The 19,431-nt window shown below is 40.7% G+C and overlaps 1 protein-coding gene across 2 annotated transcripts in view; it reads left to right on the forward strand.

Annotated features, from left to right (window-relative positions):
* SIRT2 (sirtuin 2) overlaps positions 1 to 19,431 on the forward strand; it is a 1,239,326-nt gene that overhangs the window by 448,755 nt on the left and 771,140 nt on the right. For both annotated transcript variants that reach the window (XM_044082288.1, XM_044082354.1), the window contains exon 7: positions 3,678 to 3,734. In XM_044082288.1, coding sequence (XP_043938223.1) covers positions 3,678 to 3,734 — 57 coding nt within the window. The remainder of the gene's footprint in view (positions 1 to 3,677; positions 3,735 to 19,431) is intronic.

Raw genomic sequence — 19,431 nt, forward strand, 5'->3', positions numbered from 1 at the left:
GTGTTATCAATTTAAGGACAGAAAGAATGAGAGCATTTGAGCATTTTGTCTTGAGAATATCCAACTCACCACTCTGCCTGTGTCTGTATGCAAGTAGGATCTTAGACTTTTTTCTCTTAGAAATAGCTAGGGATTAGGAAGATTAGATTAAGTGTTTTTCTGTGTTGATGTCGGAACTATTCTACTGTATTATTTTAAGCATCTTCCTGTGATCTCTGAACTCTTGACTAGCACTGTGTAGAAAGAAGTATTGTCTTATGTTTTTATTATTTATTATTAAACATTTTTAAACCTTTCAACTGTGGCAGTTTTGTGTAGAGATAATTTAAGCTCTGAGAGTAAATTGCATGTATATAGTGATAGTGTACCAAGTCACTCCAAATAAGCCTTGACTGTTCAGTTGCACTTACCATTTGGATAATAATATTGCACAGTATAATTGGACACCCTTTCATAAGGGCCTTTTGGTAGCTGATAAATATTAGCGGGTGGTGGCAAGTGGTACTACCGTATAGTCTGGGTAAAAGGGGTACAGCTGGAGAACCTGTGTCAGCCATCTCCAGGAGTGTCTGTGTGGTTGTATGTAACTCTTATCCCAAAGTGTTTGTGTGTCCGCTACTTGGCCAGGGCCACTAAGCACTGGTTGGAGAGAGAGGGTGCTGGAGGTTTTAGCTTGCCCACTAGGCTGAGATCTGGACCCTATAGCTGTGCCAGTGGGGAGTGTTATTGGGGACCTGGAGAGAAATGGAGAAACCAGCCCCAGACTGACTGTGATTTCTGTGTGATTTTAAGGGAAATTGTACTTTATTGTGTGTGTATTTATTATCTTTTCCCTGTATGAACGCCCCTCACTGGTGTTAGTGGTGAGGATTGAGGCTCCTTGATTGCCGGGCCAGTGCACGGGCGTCACAGGGACATTAAATGATTTTCTTATTATCCTAGCAACGTGTTTGACAAAGGCCAGATTACTGTCTACATATGTTCCCAGATCACTTACTACTGGATTGACTCTTAAGGGCATTTTATATATGGATTAATTAACGTGTATTGACAGTTTCCCAAAGGGCATTATAATACATTTTTTTGGCATTGAGCTTTAGACCATGGCTTTTGGCACCTGTTATTTTCCTGTGTTATACCCACTTGCAAGATGTTTGTGTCCTGGAGGGAATCTATAGTAGCTGCCAATTTACAGTAATTTGTGAACTTAGTGAGCCAGGGGCCTTGAGCATTATTCTAGACTTCCAAGAAGTAGATGCCAAACAGTAGTGCAGCCAGCCTGGAGCTCTGGGGTATCCACTGGTGACCAGTGTCTTGGAGAAAGAGGTCTCACCGATCCTGACTTCTTGAGTCCTGTCTGTGAGCCAGCTGGCAATTCAGTGAGTTATGTAAGGATTTACACCTAGCTCAGAAAGCTTGTCAACAATGTCTGAGTGGGGTATTGTATTGAATGCCTTAGCTAGGTCAAGATATGCAGTATGCATTTTTTTACCCCTGTAAATTGCCTTGATGATCCCTTCAAAGAAGTGTCCAGGTTAAGTAGGCATGAACTACCCTTAACAGTGCCACTTGGTGGTCTGCCCTTGTGAAGGGGAATGACTGCTGCAGTTCTCCATTCATTTGTTGAAGAGTGCCTCAAGTGGTCATGATAGGTCATGTGTTAGACTATGCAGAAGGCAAATGGAGATGTTTTTGGGACCGATAAAGGTGGTGTTAGTGAATGCTGCCAACACCTGATCCCTGCTTATAGTAAGGGGATGTATATTGGAGGAGATTTCATCTGGTGGATCTGGGGGGAGGTGGGGGGTGAAGTTTGAGCTGAATGTATCAGCCAGTAGATCGGTGAAGGTGGAACTGTTCACCACCAGTTCAACACATTAATGTGTGTTACCTCTAAGGTTCTGGACATAGCTGAAGAAGGCCTTCTGATTGTCCACAGCCTGCAAGGCTATCCTGACTTCGTAGTTGACCTTATTGGATTTAATTAGACCTCTTAGTTTCATGTTTAGTTTTATAAGTGAACACTTGTCTGTAAGGGAGTTGCTCTTCCAGATTTTGCCCATGAGTTTTCTTCCTTTGTTATATACCCTGTTTAGGTGACAATTCCACCAGTGGGGTTTGTTTTTAGTGTTTGTTTTGGTTTTATTTCCAGTAGGTAAGGCAGCTTTATTCAGCCATTGACAGATTTGTGGAGCAGCTAACTAGAGAGGGAAAGGTAATAAAGATGAATGAGGCCAAGAAGTTTGGACTGCGCTTTAGAGTTTACCTTCGCTACTAGGGATAGATACCAGAGTATAGGCAAGGAGAAAGGGACATGGGTTTGTTAAATTAAATTTCAGCTCTGGTAGTATTTCGGAGTTGAATTTAGAACAGAAGTTGCTGTTAAAAAGGAATAATTAGTAGGATATAAAAATTATTGCATGATTAAGAATCAGCCAGAGGCCATTAGAAAAGATTGGGAAGAGAGAAGGGATAGGCATTGTACAAAGGAACAATGAGAAGGCATTTATGTGGCTCCTAAGTATGCAGCAAAGTCTGGAAGGGTTAGGATTTTTGCTAGAAGGTGTTTGCGTAGGTATTTTTATAACCTAAGCAGACTTCAGGGAATTTTTCCTCAGGTAGACAGCAAATGATTGAAGTGTAATGGAAAGTGAGAAGTAATTGGGATCATGTTTTTTTAGGAATGTGATGAGTTGGCAGATTTTAAAAATTCCCTACTGCATACTTCAGAATTGTTGGCGGAGGAAATGATTGTAACTAAGGGAATTATTATTTTGAGTGTGGATATTTGATCTGAATTGCCCAGGCATAATACGGCTACTGACTGCAAAAAAGCACTTACTAGAATGTATATATCAAAATCTAAATGTAACTGAAGTACTGAATATTTTAAAGCAGTTAAAAGAACTGGAAGTGAGATCTTTACAAAAGGGAAGGAGCAAGTTAGAAATAAATGGAACTGTGGGAACAATCCATGCAGAACAGTATTCAGCAGGAGGAGTAAAAGGCAGGGATTGAGGAATTTATGTAAAGTTGTAGTGAATGAAAGTTGCTAAAATGTGTACTGCTTGAAAGTAATAAAGGAAATGTTAGTATGGTTTGTTTTATTTTCTCTTCCTGTGTCATTAGGCCACCTGTTAAAATGACATGTTTAACCATGATGTTAAAAAAAAGATTTATGCCTATTAAGGCATCATCAATCCTTCTTTTCTTCATTAACTTGTTTCTCTTACAGTCACTATTTGATTTCTGTCCATACCATGGTTACTGATTTTGTTTACACTTTCAACACTATGGAGTTCTAGTCTGCAAAGTTGTATGCTTTATTTAAAGGTCACTTTGTTAATCCACTCCATCCAGCCAGCCCAGTGAGGGAGTCATGGCTTTAAGAACTAAAGGACATATACCAATTCAGCAGGTAAGACAAAATTATGAGCATATCAACATCACTGCATACTGTCAAATATATTTGCTGGTCTAAGCAGAGAATAAAAGAAGCCAGTGATTTTGCAGAGTCAGGGCAGGATAACTGGCATTTTGTGGTGTACTGTTGCACTGACTACATCCCTAAGATCTACTGTTATGGTAAATATACTATGACAGACATGTAGTTTCATCAATAATCACAATATGTTAACTGCTCTCTGTTTTATTGAAGTCATTGTTTTGTATTTCAGCAACATCCTGAGCCTTTTTTTGCCCTTGCCAGAGAACTCTATCCAGGTCAGTTTAAGGTAAGCATAAATTAATCCATGTTAACTTGTATTCATGTGTGTGAAATGCATGAAGTATTTCATTAAGATTTTCAAATGGAGTCTATGACTTGTTTTCTTTTCGGATATCACACCGTTGTAGCTAATGAAAATAAAAAATGTTTTCCATTTTGTCTTATGTCACACAGGCAGACTGTACATTTGTTTTTCTGGCAAGTGGAGTATTGGAGTGAAATCTGGTTGTTCATAGACATTCCTACTATCTGCACATCTGGATGTGTATGTTGGGAGAAACTTAAGGAAAAACTTAGAGTGGATACAGGATGCTGTACAATGGATGTTTAGTAGCCACCATTTCATTGCACTTGAATGGATTACCTGAGAAATATGAAAATACTTTGGGTTCTGTGTCTACTTTCTGTTTTATACTACCTTGGGGAATGGGGTAGAGTCTAGATGTAACAAGGAAGCTGGCTCAGTTAAGTGATGCTTCATTCATTTAGATTCATTGTTCATAGTTTCATAGGATTTATAAGGCAGTTGAGAAAAAAGACCTTTACTCATCTAAATCCATAGTTCATAAGAGTCATAGGATTTACAAATCACTTGCGTCATAAGACCTTGTTCACCTCACCGACACCCACCCTTATGCAGTACAACAGTTTTAAGGAGATCATTAACACTGTAGGATATATAAAAAAAAACTGGTCTGTCTCTGAGACGTCCTCACCTAACAGGAAGCTTTCTCAAATGTATAGCATTCTGGTATATGTGGGGAGGTTTCTTTCTGTTTTTAATACATTCATAAATTTATGGAGCAAAAATTCCAGGCATCTTGTTTCACAGCCAGCAGTCCTTAAATTAATAATTATTTTGTACACGTTTGACCATCAAAAATCTTTTATTTGTTGTAACCTAAAAATCAGACCTTACATCATTAACTATTCATTCAGCTTTTGAAGCATTCTATGTATCTTCCAGTGATCAAACATAGATACTGTTGCACTAACCTAATCTGTATTTATTTATTTTATTTATTTAACATTTGTTAACCGGGAAAGTCCGACTTGGAACAAAGCCAATTTTCAGCAGAGGCCCAGGGAGAAACTCTCCAGACGCATGTCTTTGTAACATGGGAGGAAACCGGAGTACCCAGAGGAAACCCACATAAACGCAGGAAGGACATGCAGACTCCGCTCAGAAGGTACCCCAGCCGAGAATCGAACCAGAGAACCTCTTGCTGTGAGGCGACAATGCTACTGCTGGACCACTGCGCTGTCTTATATTTATTATATATTTATTTATATATATTTGTTTGTTTACTGAGGCAGTACACTGCTCACTATAGACCATTTGCAAGTACAGCTTGGGTGAAGAGATTCACAAAAAAGAAAATGGAACAAATTCACAAACCCAGAGCAAGTAAAAATAGGTAGATCATCCCATAGACAATTGATACAGTATGTAAATAATATTAGCAGAGTAGAAAATTAACATGTGAATTAATTTTATTAGTATATGTGAGAGGAAAGTAGCAACTGAGAACAGATGGTCAAAGTAGAAGTGATGCAAGCGAGGAGGGAGTTAGGCGATGTGGCCAGTGGAAAACAGTTGTAGTCAGACTTTGGTGAAGATGTCTTTTGAGTTGAGCTCTGAAGGTGTGGAAAGAGGAGACATCTTTAAGGTGAAGAGGGAGTTACTGCCAGAGTTTGAATGCAAGAATGGAGCAGGATTGGTTGGTACACTAAAGTTTAATTTGGGGTGTCTGGAGTGAGGGAGTTAATTGGGCAGGTGGAAGCTGGGACCAGCATACATTATGTGAGTCAATCTGTTTGTAGGGAGTGTGTGTTTAGTGAGAAAAACTTTCACTCTCCTGTTTCTATTTCTATTGACAAGACAGACTTACTGGGATTTGCCAAGGAACATGTTAATACTTTTTCCTTGCCCTCTCATTCTTTAGGCAAAAAGAAGAAGTTAGTTCCTTTCTTTTCTGACAGTGAATTTCTGTTAGAAAAGCAGATATTGCAGGGGGATGGTTGTACTTTAGGAAATTCTTCTTTTTTTAATTTCTGCAAATCTTTTGGCTTTCTAATACCATGATGGGAATGGACCCCATTCCTAAGTCAAAGTACGATTAAAGTTCATGAAATTAGTATTGTTTCACTCTTTGATGTCAGCCAAAAGTGCTCTTCGCAGCACCAGCAATGTGCCTAATAATGACTCCTCCTGTAATTCATATGGAGTTGCATGTATTGGTAGCATATCTAAATATGGTTGTAGACACTTTTTTTTATAAGACCCGTTGCTCCTACTACTATTGGAACTATGTAGGTATCTTTCTTCCACATTGCTCTTATTTTTGCTTGAAAATCCTGATATTTTATGACTTTGTGTCTCTCTGTATGCAGGACACTGTAGTCACTGGGTGTGGCAGTTTCAATGATCAATGCTACTTTTGTCTTCCTTTCTTGGACCACTATAATCTATTTTCTAATATCTATCTTTTGAACTGTTAGTAATGGATGATCCCATGTGATCTAGACTTCAACATTTTCTATGATGCTTTGTGGCTCATGTTTCCAGTATTTTTCAGCCACTTCAGTACAGTAATGTTTGCACAATCCCCAGTGCAACAGTCTTACCACTTTATTATGCCTTTCAGTATACAGTCCTTCTGCCATTAGCATGTTGCAGCCAGCAATGAGGTGTGCAACTGTTTCCAGTACTGTTTTGCAAAACCTACAGTTGTCTGTTTCTTCAGTCTTTTGCCGGATGGTCCGGATGCAAGCAATTTTAAGCAATTTGCAGGTTGTGCTGGTCTTTGAGAAGTCAGAGTTTCAGACCCAAATCAAGTTGGTTGTTGCTGGGGCTGGGGAATATTTTTTTTTTTTTTTGCCCCAGTATTTTTAAACCATGTCAAAAAAAAGTGAATATAACTATTTTTTGAAACAGATACCCTCATAGGGATTACCATTTCGAGGCTTGAGTCTCTGGTTGCTGAACTTGCAGGAGTATCCTCCTTATTCGATTCCAGGAGAGGCTTAGGGAATTAATTTTTTTTTGCAGGCAGCCTCCAAGTTTAGTAAGGGTAGTCTAGACGTGGTAGGGGCAGAGCTCAAGGTTCTTTAGGCCTAGGACAGGAGTTCCATTCTCGCTGGCAGCACTTTGGGAGGGAAGGCTGTTCTTTTCAAAGAAAATTTTTATTCGCCTGTTCCCTAGTAATCAAGAAGGGGTCTCTGTGTGACCGCCCAGAGGCGAGTCAGATTCGTACATCAACAAAACAGGGGAACACATTCTTACCCATTGTGCAGGCAAGAGGGGCAGAATATAAGACCCCCCACGTAGAGCACCTTTGAGCTCTGCGGCTACTGCTGAATTGAAATATTTGTCATGGAAGACTGCTTTTGTCGGCCAGAGTTGCAGGCCTTATGGCGGTAGAGCCTTTTTTGATTTTTCATAAGGATAGGCATCTTACGTACTATTTTACGCATCAATCCTTCCTTTTGCGTTATTATTTGAGTTATTCCCATCATGGCAAGGAGATTCCAGCTGGAATTAGGCCTCATTCCACTTACTTGGAGTTCAGTGCATACTTTCTCTAAGCATTATCACCTTCCTCTGCTATTTTGCAAGGCATGTTGTCACTGCAGCAATGTGGAATGAAGAACATAGTACAGTTTTGTACCTACCATAAATGTAGATGTTCGAGGATCCACATTGTTGCGTCCAATTTACCCTCCCTCCTTCCGTGAGGTTATATTCTGGTAATTTTGTATATATTGTACATATTTTGGTGCAGGTATGTTTGGAATTTTGGTTTTGGCCTTAGCTTTTCTTCTGACATCTGGGGCAAGAAAGAGAGACTGAGGATATGACGTCATGCATATATTAGTACCCTGACGATCAGCGTCAGTCCGCGCGCTGACCGACCGACGCCAGCCATATACTTTGGTATTCGCCGACTGGACAGCGGACTACCCAATAGTTAGGACTGCATTTCAGCCACATGTTCAATGGGCATTGTAAACCAATGTGTATGTAGCCCACTGTCTTGTGCCGCTGATATTAACCTTTCATTTCTTGGTTTGAATTCACCTCAACTTAAACATTCCTGTGTTCTTTCCTGATCAACATGAGGTTCTTCCAGAAGTTTTCTATACTTGCAACTGTTTTTATGGATTTTCCACACTTCTTGCCATCACGTGGTCCTTCACCTTATATTCTTTCTTTTGTTTTTTGGCACATTCTGTTGCTGCCTGGTTTTTATCCAGTTGTAGTTTGATTTCCATTCCTGCTTGACGTTGATATACTTCTAGATTAAGCAAGGAAGTCATCTTAGATTTATTCTCCTCATGTTTCAAAACTTTCACTACATTTGGGTCTTGTGAGGTCAGCAGATGTGTGGAGCCCCACGATTGTAGATTTGTACATGTAATCAATTTCAAGGAGGCCCATCCCTCCTTCGGAGTGGGGAATATACAATCTTGATATGCACTGATTTTTATAAATCATTTGGTGAGCATGAAGCATCCTTGTTTTCCTATCTAATCTGTCCAACACATTTTGGGGCCAGTCAATCACTCCAAAACTGTTAAGTTAGGGCAGGAAGAGCAAATTGGTTTATAGCTTGGATTTTGTTCCTAGATATCAGTGCTGTTTTCAGGATTAATTTAAATCTTCTAAAGTACTCCTTACTAAGTTTTATTCGCATTTGTTCATATTTTATTGTTGCTCCTTCATCAGTTTCCAAATATTTATACACACTGTGCTGTTCAAGTTCTTTTATATCACATTCTTGTCCCAAACTGATGTTTTCTTGGTGCTGCAGCTTTCCTGCTTTAAAGGTTGCTTATGCATGTTTATCAAGACCAACTTACATTCTTATATCATCTGAAAAAGTTTTAACAACTTGCAGTTGTGCTCTCAGTTCCTCATCTGATGAGCTATACAGTTTTAAATCAGCGACAAAGAGAAGATAAGTCTTTATACTTTGTTGTTTTCTAGGAGCCAAATTATAGCCGTAGCCTAAGCTGTTAAGTAGACAGCTTAATGGGTTAAGGGCAAGGCAGAGTAGTAATGGTGACAGTCACCCTTGAATATCCCTCTCTGAAATTTTATCCCTGGAGTAATAAGTTGTCCTTTAGCATGGCTTAATTGCAAAGTGGTTTGCTACTGTTTCATGGTCACTGTAATGTAGTCATTCAGTGTAAGGTGTATCTTATAAATTTTTAAGCACTCTTTTATACATGAATGTGGGATACTATCAAATGCTTATTTGTAGTCAATCCATGCCATACTTAAATTCTTTTTACAGTTGTTCTTCGTGTTTCGCTGTTGCAGTCATTACACTTGGGTTATCCTGCTGGCAGGCTACCCTCAGTCGGCCTGAATTCCAAAGTCTAGGTCCGGCATCGGTTACTGTCACCTCTTCCCTGACGTCAAGGCGCTAGGGGTATAAAAGATCCCAACGCCATTTTCTTCAGTCTTTCTTGCCGCGTGGTGCCCGAAGCATAAGCAGTTCGCAAGTACCGGTCGGCCGACTCCTGAGATTTTTGTGTTCGAGTTTCAGATCCGAAGTCTTCATTAAAAGCAAAGTACCCCATTGGGGAAACTTTTTTCTTGCTCCAGACCGATGTCAGAAAAAGTTAATAATTGTATTTCTTGTGGGAAGCAAATACCTCATAAGGACTTTCATTCTTACTGTATCCCTTGCCTAGGCCCTGACCACGACATTGCTAGTTGTCGGTTTTGTACTAGGTTTAGCCAACGCACTATTAAGCGTCAGTACAATTTTGCATTACATTATTTTGGCAGAAGATTTAATTATACAATGTCGTTGGATAGCTTTCCGACTACCTTTGCAGCTCCTGACACCTGCTACTTTAGACCCGCAGGCCGCTACCGACTCCCACGTGGAGTCGACTAGGCCACTGGAAGCACAGAGTATTGGACCTTCGGTGACTCTTCCCTCAGATGGGTCTGGAGCCGCTGAGCAGGCATCGGCTTCTGAGGGTGTTTTCAGACCTACTCAGTTATACATTAAAACGACTTCAGCTTCAAAGGCAAAGACTAAAGCACCTTTAAAGACAAAGAAACAAGTACAACAGCCTCATGGACAGGCCTCCATGCCCAAAAAACAGATGCTCAAAATGGCCGAAGACTTAATTATTTTGATCAGGGGTTCCCATCCCCCTCCTGATAAAAGGCCTAGGCAAGAGACAGAATATGAATCTTCAGATCAGGTTTCCATTTTATCTGATTCCTCTTCTGATCAAGAATACTTTTCCTCCCTATGAGGATTCTGATGCTGAAGAATCTATCCCTTCAGCCTCTCCTCCTGAGGATTACTCTTTTGGGGAAACTTTGCATACCATGAGGGAACATTTCCACTGGGAGAGCCAAGATTTTTCAGAATCTAAGAAAAGGCTCAGAGACTTCCTTTTACTACCACAACACAGGCCCCTAGCTATTCCACCTGTGTTAGACATTGTAGATGATGTATTTTTAGAGTCCAGTCTGACCCCTGACACCTTACCTCCAGCTCCTGTTAAGCCAGACATGTACTACAGGGTTCCTGACTCTCATAAATTCCTTTTAAAAAAAATCCTGCTGCTGACCCAGAAACTATCTCTCAGGGTCCCAAAGGGGTCAAGGCTTCCACTGCAAAAACCCTACCCCTTCTGACAGGGATTCTAGGGCACTGGACAGATGGGGAAAAATGATTTACATTTCTGCTACCTTGGCTATAAGGGCTTTAAATTGTCAGTTTCATATGCTCAAATATCAGCAATATATTATGTCATTACTTAAACAGAAAATGTTGATAAATTCTGAATGCGCAGAAAACAAAGAAATGAAGGATTTATTGCATGCAGCTGAACAAGTTGGAAAGCATACTTTGCAACGTGGTTTTGATTCTTTGGAGGCCTCCTGCAGGGCCACTGTTACGGGTTCTGTCATTAGGAGGCATGCTTGGTTAAAGGAACAAAATCTGCCTGACCGTGTCAAAGCAAAATTGTTAGATGCTCCATTACAGCATGATACCTTGTTTGGTGTTAAAGCAGAAGAGGTGTTAAAGAAAATGGAGGACAAAGCTAAATCTATTCAAACGGTTAAAGATTTCTTACAGGTACAGCCTCCAAGATTTAGCAGACACTGGCCTACAAAGAATTGGTCCTTTCCAGTGTCAGACAGACCACAAAGGGGCAGATACAGACGCCCAAGAGGCAGATCCCAGCCCCAAGGCTACTACAGGTCTAAACAATGGGGTGCTTCTACCCACCAAAAGTGGAGAAGACAAATCACAGCCATACAGGAAACAATCCCAATGACTTCCCCCTGTCTGCACCAAGCACTTATCTTTTGGCAGCACCTTTAGGGGGAAAACTAGCACTTTTTTTCACAAAATTGGCACATAATAACCCAGGACAAATTGGGTACTAGACATAGTGTCACAAGGCTACAAGTTTCACTTCCATACCCTGCCATTGGCCAGACCTGCCAAAGCATCAATGGGCAGAGGCACAAAAGCAAGTCTCATCCCTCATGGACATGAGGACCATTCAACAAGTACCAGAGCAAGAGCAGGGATGAGGATTTTATTCAAGACTGTTCTTGGTATCAAGAAAGGACAAGTCCTGGAGACCAGTACTGGACCTATCTATTCTAAACACATATCTGGATATACCAAAATTCAAAATGTTGACTCTACAGCAACTTCTGCCCATGCTGGGCAAGAAGGCTTGGCTTGTGACCTTAGACCTAAAAGAGGCATACCTGCATGTCCCAATCAGACAAACCTGCAGAAGATACCTCATATTCAAAGCTGGCTCAATGCACTACCAATTCTCTGCACTGCCCTTTGGCTTATCTACTGTGTCCAGGGTCTTCACAAAGTGCCTGGCACCAGTAATTGCATTCTGCAGACAAAGAGGAATACAAATATATCCTTACTTGGAAGACTGCCTCATTCAAGCAGAGAACAAGGACATTCTACTACAGCATCTGGCATTTGTAAAGAGATTTCTAAAAGGCCTAGGGTACACAGTCAACGAAAAGAAATCAAAACTAGTACCCTCTCAAGAGATAATATTCCTGGGTGCAAGCTTAAATACAACTGCCCAGATGGCTTATCTCACGCCAGACAAACAAAGGCAACTGACTACCTATTTCAACCTGTTGGCAACAAAAGCTCATTTATCTGCAAGAAAAATTCTGCAGGCCTTGGGCTTCATGGCATCCTGCATTCTACTAATTCCATATGCGAGACTGCATATGAGGAAACTTCAGTGGTACCTAAAAAGTGTTTGGACTCAACATTGCCACAGCCTGGAAACAATAATTACCCTCATTCCCTGCCTGCAACCGGAGTTTCGATGGTGGGCGAAGGCTTGTCACCAGAACAAGGGACAGCCATTCACCTTACCCCCAGCCAGGCAGACATTAACAATGGATGCATCAGATTGTGCCTGGGGGGCCCACATGGCAGGAAGATGTATTCAAGGCACATGGTCCACAAACCAAATGCATCTACATATCAATCAAAAAGAGATGCTAGCTGTTCAGAATGCCCTGACAGCCTTCAAGGACCTACTTCATCCGGGACAACTACTGATAAAGACAGACAACACCACTGTCATGTGGTATATAAACAAGCAGGGAGGCACTCATTCTTACCCCCTTTGCAGACTAGCCATGACTTTGTGGGACACAGCATTGACTTACCAGGTACATCTGCAGGCACAATTCCTGCCATGAAAGATAAATACTCTGGCAGACAAACTAAGCAGAAACCTCATGGATCCCCACGAGTGGAAATTGGATCCACAAGTCTTCAGCATGATAACAAGGAAATGGGGATGCCCAGACATAGATCTATTTGCCTCCCCTCACAACTACCAACTAAAAAGATTCTGCACAAGGACTTACAACAGACAAGCATGGAAATTGGATGCATTATCTTTCAGCTGGAAAAACTTAGCAGTATATGCCTTTCCTCCTCTGCCTCTCCTCTCCAAAGTACTCCTAAAGGTCAGGCAAGAGAAGCCAAAGATGATACTGATTGCCCCAGACTGGCCCCGCCAGTATTGGTATCCAATCCTAAGGAACTTGTCTCAATGCCTGGCCTGGACCTTGCCTCAAATACCTCATCTACTATCCCAACAAAACAATCAGATCCTCCACAGCCAACTAAAGACCTTAAATCTGGCAGCATAGTGGATAATGTAGTCATACAAAACACGCCTCTCACTAAAGCTGTGATGGATGTCATTTTGGAGGCTAGAAGGCCTAGTACCAGAAAATCTTATGCTGCAAAATGGAAGAGATTCTGTGCTTGGAATGTGGCCCTTAACCAAACTATTCATCTGCCTACTTTTTATCCAAACCCACAGAATAAGGGGGAGAGAATTCTGCATTCTTTGGACATACACAGACAGCTAAGTTTGTACTTGAACAGAACCAAAGCTTTCAGGAAGACAGAGCAACTACTAGTGGCATAAGCTGCAGGATCACAAGGAAAGGCTATCTCAAAGCAGACTATTTCAAAGTGGATAGGCCACTGCATTCGTTTCTGCTATTCACAACATGGCAAGCCAGTGCCTAAGGGCATTAGGCCACATTCAACCAGAGCAGCAGCCACTTCAGCAGCCTTCCTCAGGGGAGTACCAACCAAAGACATTTTAGAGGCTGCTACCTGGAGTTCAGTGCACACCTTTACAAAGCACTATCATTTACCACTCTACTCTAAATCCAGGGCAGGCTTTGCCACTGCAGTTCTGCAGGGCCTCATAGCCGCTCCTAATGCTACTTAGCTCCAGCCTCCCAACCATAGCTTTGGGATTCAACCTAAGTGTAATGACTGCAACAGTGAAACAGGAAGAACATAGTTCAGTTGTGTACACTTGCCATAAATGTAGATGTTCGAGTGTATTCACTGTTGCAGTCCAGGTTACCCACCCACCATCCCCTATATCTTTGCTGGAACTTATCTGCACTTTTCTAAATCTATACAACCTATGTGGTATATTTGCTTGTAGATGATGGTATTATATATTTGGTGCATGCATTTTTTTATTGGCATATTTTTAGCCTACCCATTTGGGGGCACCTGACATCTGGGGCAACAAAAACTGAAGAAAATGGCGCAGGCTGCATCTTTTATACCCCTGGTGTCCTGACGTCAGGGAAGAGGTGACAGCAACTGACGCCAGACCTAGACTTTGGAATTCAGGCCGGCTGAAGGTAGCCTGCCAGCAGGATAACCCAAGTGTAATGACTGCAACAGTGAATACACTCGAACATCTACATTTATGGTAAGTGTACACAACTGTACTTTCTTCACTATGGCTGTATTTAACAACAAATGATCCATTGTTCCATATGACTTGCTTTTATTGTCCTTTTGTTCTATTGCCATAATTGAGTTTTCTTCTAAATATGTATAGACTCTGTCGGCATCAATTCCCATGTGTAGTTTATACGTTGTCTTAAAGCAAGTTATTGGTCTATAAGTTTTAGGGTAGCTTGCAGGTTCAGTCTTAAGTAGGAGCATTGTTTTTCCTGTTGTTACCCAGGTTAGTGTTTGTTCGGGATGTGCATATAAATAGTTCTTACTCCTGGCTAAATCTTCATGCAAAGATTTTAATATTTTTAACCAAACGTTAGGTACTACATCTGGGCCTGGGGGTTTTCAGTTAGAGGCTTTTCTTAACTGTGTTTCAATCTCCCTTTCTGTTACTTCATCCCATTTCATATCCTGTATGTTTAAACTTCTTATTCTTTCTTTTACTTCTTCTATCCATTTAGCATATTTGTTATGTTCCACAGGATCTTTGCAGATACTTCTCCAAAATGTATCTATTTCTTCTTTTTTGGCGGTCTTTCAATTTCTTTTACCTTGTTTCCCAATTCTCTATGAAACTTTTTGGGTCATTAATAAATTGCTTATTTTGTACTTTTCCTTTATATTTATCTGTGTATCTTCTAAGTTTTTCCACCTGTGCTGAAATGTTTAGTTTGTTGTTTGCAATAGTGCATGATAGATCCTGGTCTGTTCTAATACTGCGCATTGCTTGTATCACATCTATCTTAGTATTTTTGTTGATCTGTTCCCTCTTCTATAGTCTTCTAACAGTGACACTACTTGTCTTAATTTCTTTATAGTTTTCTCGATTCAATACTTCCATGATGGTATTTGATTTGTCCCCTTCCTTTCCTCACTACCCTGTGTTCTTTTGGTAGAACTTTACCAGTTATTAATTTAGCTGCACAGTAATATATCCTATTTACTTCTGTCACATCGCATGGACCTCTATGGACAGTCCTAATGACTGTGTTAATTTGTTTTATCAGACGTCTGACTTTTGGGGTTTTATTGACCTTCTGCAGTATATTTCATTCATTGATCTTAATATATCTATCTCTATTAAATCAAGCAACTCTTCTCTTAACTCATTTTCTTTCAAACTGAGGGCACATCCCTTGTTTTCCATTTTCTGCAGGCATTCTATAAAACGTTCTGTAGCATCTTTCTGTGGCACCTTTTCTTCAATTTCGTCCTGTACCATACAGTAACTCACTGGCCTATCACTCCTCAACATTGACTGCATAAGAGTTTCCACAGTTTCCTGTTCCTTCTTTTGCTGTCTAGCTTGAAATGAATGTTTATACTGGTTTCCTGTGGAAGGCCCCAAAATATCTTGATCTGGCACCTGACCTATTGCTTCCTGTTCCACTGTTTTCCCCTTAATTTGGATATCCATTGCTCTATCCTGTTGTGGTGCTTTCTGCATTAGATTTTCTGCACTGAATCCTTCACTTTGCGGGTGCTTCAGAACCTCAATGTCTGTTTCATTAACTTCTCCATTACTGATCTCCTTTTATACTTTTCTTCTTTGTCTTCATATTTTTATTTCTCAGTAAGAGTAATCTGGTTCTGAAGAAAGTGTTTCATTGGATGTCCCTACTGAAGAGATTTTTTTTTCTAACAGTTTGTATTATTTAAAAGAGATTTTTCAGTAGAACCAGGATGAAGTTCTTGTGGCACAAAAATGTATTATGTTTTATTTCAGTAAGACACGCAGTCGAGTACCTGTAAGAGTGAAAGGGAAGGTCTACAACAGGGTAGTGAGACCAGCTATGTTATATGGGTTGGAGACAGTGGCACTGACAAAAAGGCAGGAGTTTGAGCTGGATGTGGCAGAATTAAAGATGTTAAGATTTGCACTGGGTGTGACGAGGGTGGACAGGATTAGGAATAAGTATATTAGAGGGTCAGCCCAGGTTGGAAGGTTTGGAGACAAAGCCAGAGAGGCACGATTACGTTGGTTTGGACATGTGCTGAGGAGGGATGCTATATTGGGAAAAAGATGCTAAGGATGAAGCTACCAGGTAACAGGAAAAGAGGAAGGCCTAAGGTAAGGTTTATGGATGTGGTGAGAGAGGACATGCAGGTGGTTGGTGTGACAGAGCAAGATGCAAAGGACAGGAAGAAATGGAAACAGGTGATCTGCTGTGGCGACCCCTAATGGGAACAGCCGAAAGAAGATGATGATGATGACGTTGAACAATGTGGCTATCCTTTCTGTCTTGCTTGCCTTAGAATTTTTAATTTTTTCATTGCATCTTGCTTACCTGATGGTGAGCCTACTGCCCACCAACAAGTCTGACAAGGTAACCCAGAGATATCTATATCTGTTTTCTAATCATAAAGCAAATCCAGCAGTTATTTGTCTGTCCAAATATGCTTCTGTTAAACAGGTTATAACTGCTAACCCCAGTCTCCCATGGTAAGGACGGGAAAGCAATGGATAAGCTGAGAAAGAAAATGTATTGTTGTGCTTTAACTCTCAGAAATATAAACTGTTGTGCTCATGTATTAAAGTTTTTATTGTTATCTTTTGAGAACATTTAGATGTTAATGGCTACCTTCATAGAATTTCTTAGTGTTTATAGCTGTTTCTCATGTGACTAAGCAAATTTTAAAGTGTACGTATAATGTTGCTGATTCTTCCTCTCTAGAAGTATGGCTTTTAGATCGACTATGAGATTTGCTTAGCTTTGTTCTCAAAATCATCAGATGATGTTAGATTTGAGATTTCAAATTCTTCTTCAGATAAATAGGGTGTCCTTCTTTAGATCACTGTTGCAATATGGCCTATCTGCAGCAGAGGTGCTGAAAAGGTGGATGAAAGGCGGAAACCGATTTTTCAGTCCTCCTTTTTCAGAACAAATAGCAATTTCCTGTTCAATTCAGCTCCTTTCTCTAAAAAAGCAGTGTACAGAGCAAGTAGCCAGCAGACAGGGTTTTAAAAGACAATAAAAAAGAAGCTGTAAAAAAGGGAAAACATTTAATAATCAAGGAAAGTCCTCTCAATCAGCATGACTGTCTGTTCAGGCTCTTTCCCCTCCAACCTTGGCAACCTTTCCATGTTTGAGAGACGTCACAGCTAGGTTCTGAAGGTAATCCAGTGGGAGTATACCTAGCTCTGGGAATCCCTCCCCCTTTCCAAGGGATTCCTTTTTGTTTAGGGAACAAGAAGATCTGTCTGTTCCCCTCACATCCTACAACACATGATGAATCAGAGAGTCATAGAGCCTCTGTCTCACAATCTCCTAGGCAAAGGTTTTTATTCAGTAATTTTCTAGTTCATAAAACAGAATATTCCTGGGGGCCTTACTGGAGCTTTCTTGGATTCTTTAGTTCAAGATGCTGTCTCTTCAGTCTCCTGTACCTCTATTTCCTACTCGTGCTTTCATAGTAAAACTGGATCTAAAAGATACCTCTCATCACATCCCCACTGCAGTGCATTTATATGATTTGCTGTGTCTGGCTTACATTATTGGATCTCTGTTTTACCCTTTGGACTGTCCACAACACCGAGGACATTCACAAAATGCATAGCTCCCAGTCACTGGTAACTGCAAACTTCAAGGCATGCAAATTTTTCTGTTTGGACAATTGTTAGTTTATTTTTATTTATTTATTTATATATTTTTTTGTTGACCATGTTACTCCCATTAAGCTAGTAGCCTCTTTTCAGGGGAGACCCAAGGTGGTATTTATACTACTAGGGAAATTTAGTCAGGACATTGGGTAACTTCAGTACTCTTTTTTGATAGGTGCTGTGCCATGTCATCTTGCCATCTTTTGCATCAAATGAGCTACCACAACCTCAAGCAGATGGGGCCTTAGTTTAATGTCTAATCTGAAGGATTATCTTATCTTTGCAAACACTTTTTTTCAGTTGTCAAAAGTCTTTAGCAACTGTTGAAACGTCTACTCAGTCTGCATTTTCAAATAAACTTTCAGCAGTCTTCTGTCATCCCTTCTTACAGAATGATTTTTTTTTCAGATCTTTGCTGAACTCTACCTTGAGAAGAGCATTTCTTCCTTCAGACGAAGCAGACTTGTTTCAACAGTTATTCATTTGTTTATCTAGACAAAACCATGTACCTGCAAGTGAATTTCTCAGGATTCTGCAGTACATGGTATGACTCCCGTGCCCTGGCCCAGCAGTCAAGGAGCCTCAATCCTCATCACTAACACCAGAGAGGGCATCTGATATATGAGGAAAGGATAACAAATGCACACAGTAAAGAGCAATTTCCCTTAAGAGCACACAGAGATCACAGTCAGTCTGGAGCTGGTCACTCCCTTGCTCTCCAGATCCCCAATAAGACTCCCCACTGGCACAGCTATAAGGTCCAGATCTCAGCCTGGTGGACAAGCTAAAACCTCTAGCACCCTCTGTGTCCAACCAGTGCTTCGTGTCCCTGCCCAAGTAGCTGACACACACACACTTTGAGATAAGAGTTTATACTACCACACAGACTCCTGGGAAAGGCTGGCACAGGTTCTCCAGCTGTGCCCCTTTTACCCAGACTATACGGTAGTACCAGCTGCCACCACCTACTAATAATTATCAGCTACTTAAAGGCCCTTAAAAGGGTGTCCAGTTATTATTGTGCAATTTTATTATCCAATTGGTAGTAAAGCCCAGGGCTAACGCTATAGAAGTGGCTTTGTACAATTCTACCAAAGGCATGTAAGTACTCTAAAGAGCTTAAATTGTCTCTACACAAACCAGCCACAGTTAAAAGGTTTTAAAATATTTAATAATAAATAATTAAAACCACAATACAATACTTTCTACTACACAGTGCTAGTCAAAAGTTCAGAGATCACACAGAAATACTTAAAATAAATCAGTAGTACAGATGTTCATCGTGTTTCACTGTTGCAGTCATAACACTTGGGTTATCCTGCTGGCAGGCGACCCGCAGTCGGCCTGAGTTCCAAAGTCTTAGTCCGGCGTCGGTTGTTGTCGCTTCTTCCCTGACATCAGAGTGCCAGGGGTATAAAAGTTGCAACCGACGCCATTTTCTTCAGTCTTTCTTGCCACGCGGTGCCCGAAGCAAAAGCAGTTCGCAAGTGCCGGTCGGCCGACTCCTGAGATTTTCAAACTTGAGTTTCAGAACTGAAGTCTTCAATAAAGCTAAGTACCCCGTTGGGGAAACTTTTTCTTGCTCCAGACTGATGTCAGTAAAAGTTAATAATTGTATTTCTTGTGGGAAGCAAATACCCCATAAGGACTTTCACTCTTACTGTATTCCTTGCCTAGGCCGTGACCACGACGTTACTAGTTGTCGGTTTTGTGCTAGATTCAATAAACGCACTATTAAACATCGGTTTGATTTTGCTTTACATTATTTTGGC

The sequence above is a fragment of the Protopterus annectens genome, chromosome 1.part0 (assembly GCF_019279795.1).
Source record: "Protopterus annectens isolate FY-2018-M chromosome 1.part0, PAN1.0, whole genome shotgun sequence".
NCBI lineage: Eukaryota > Metazoa > Chordata > Ceratodontiformes > Protopteridae > Protopterus > Protopterus annectens.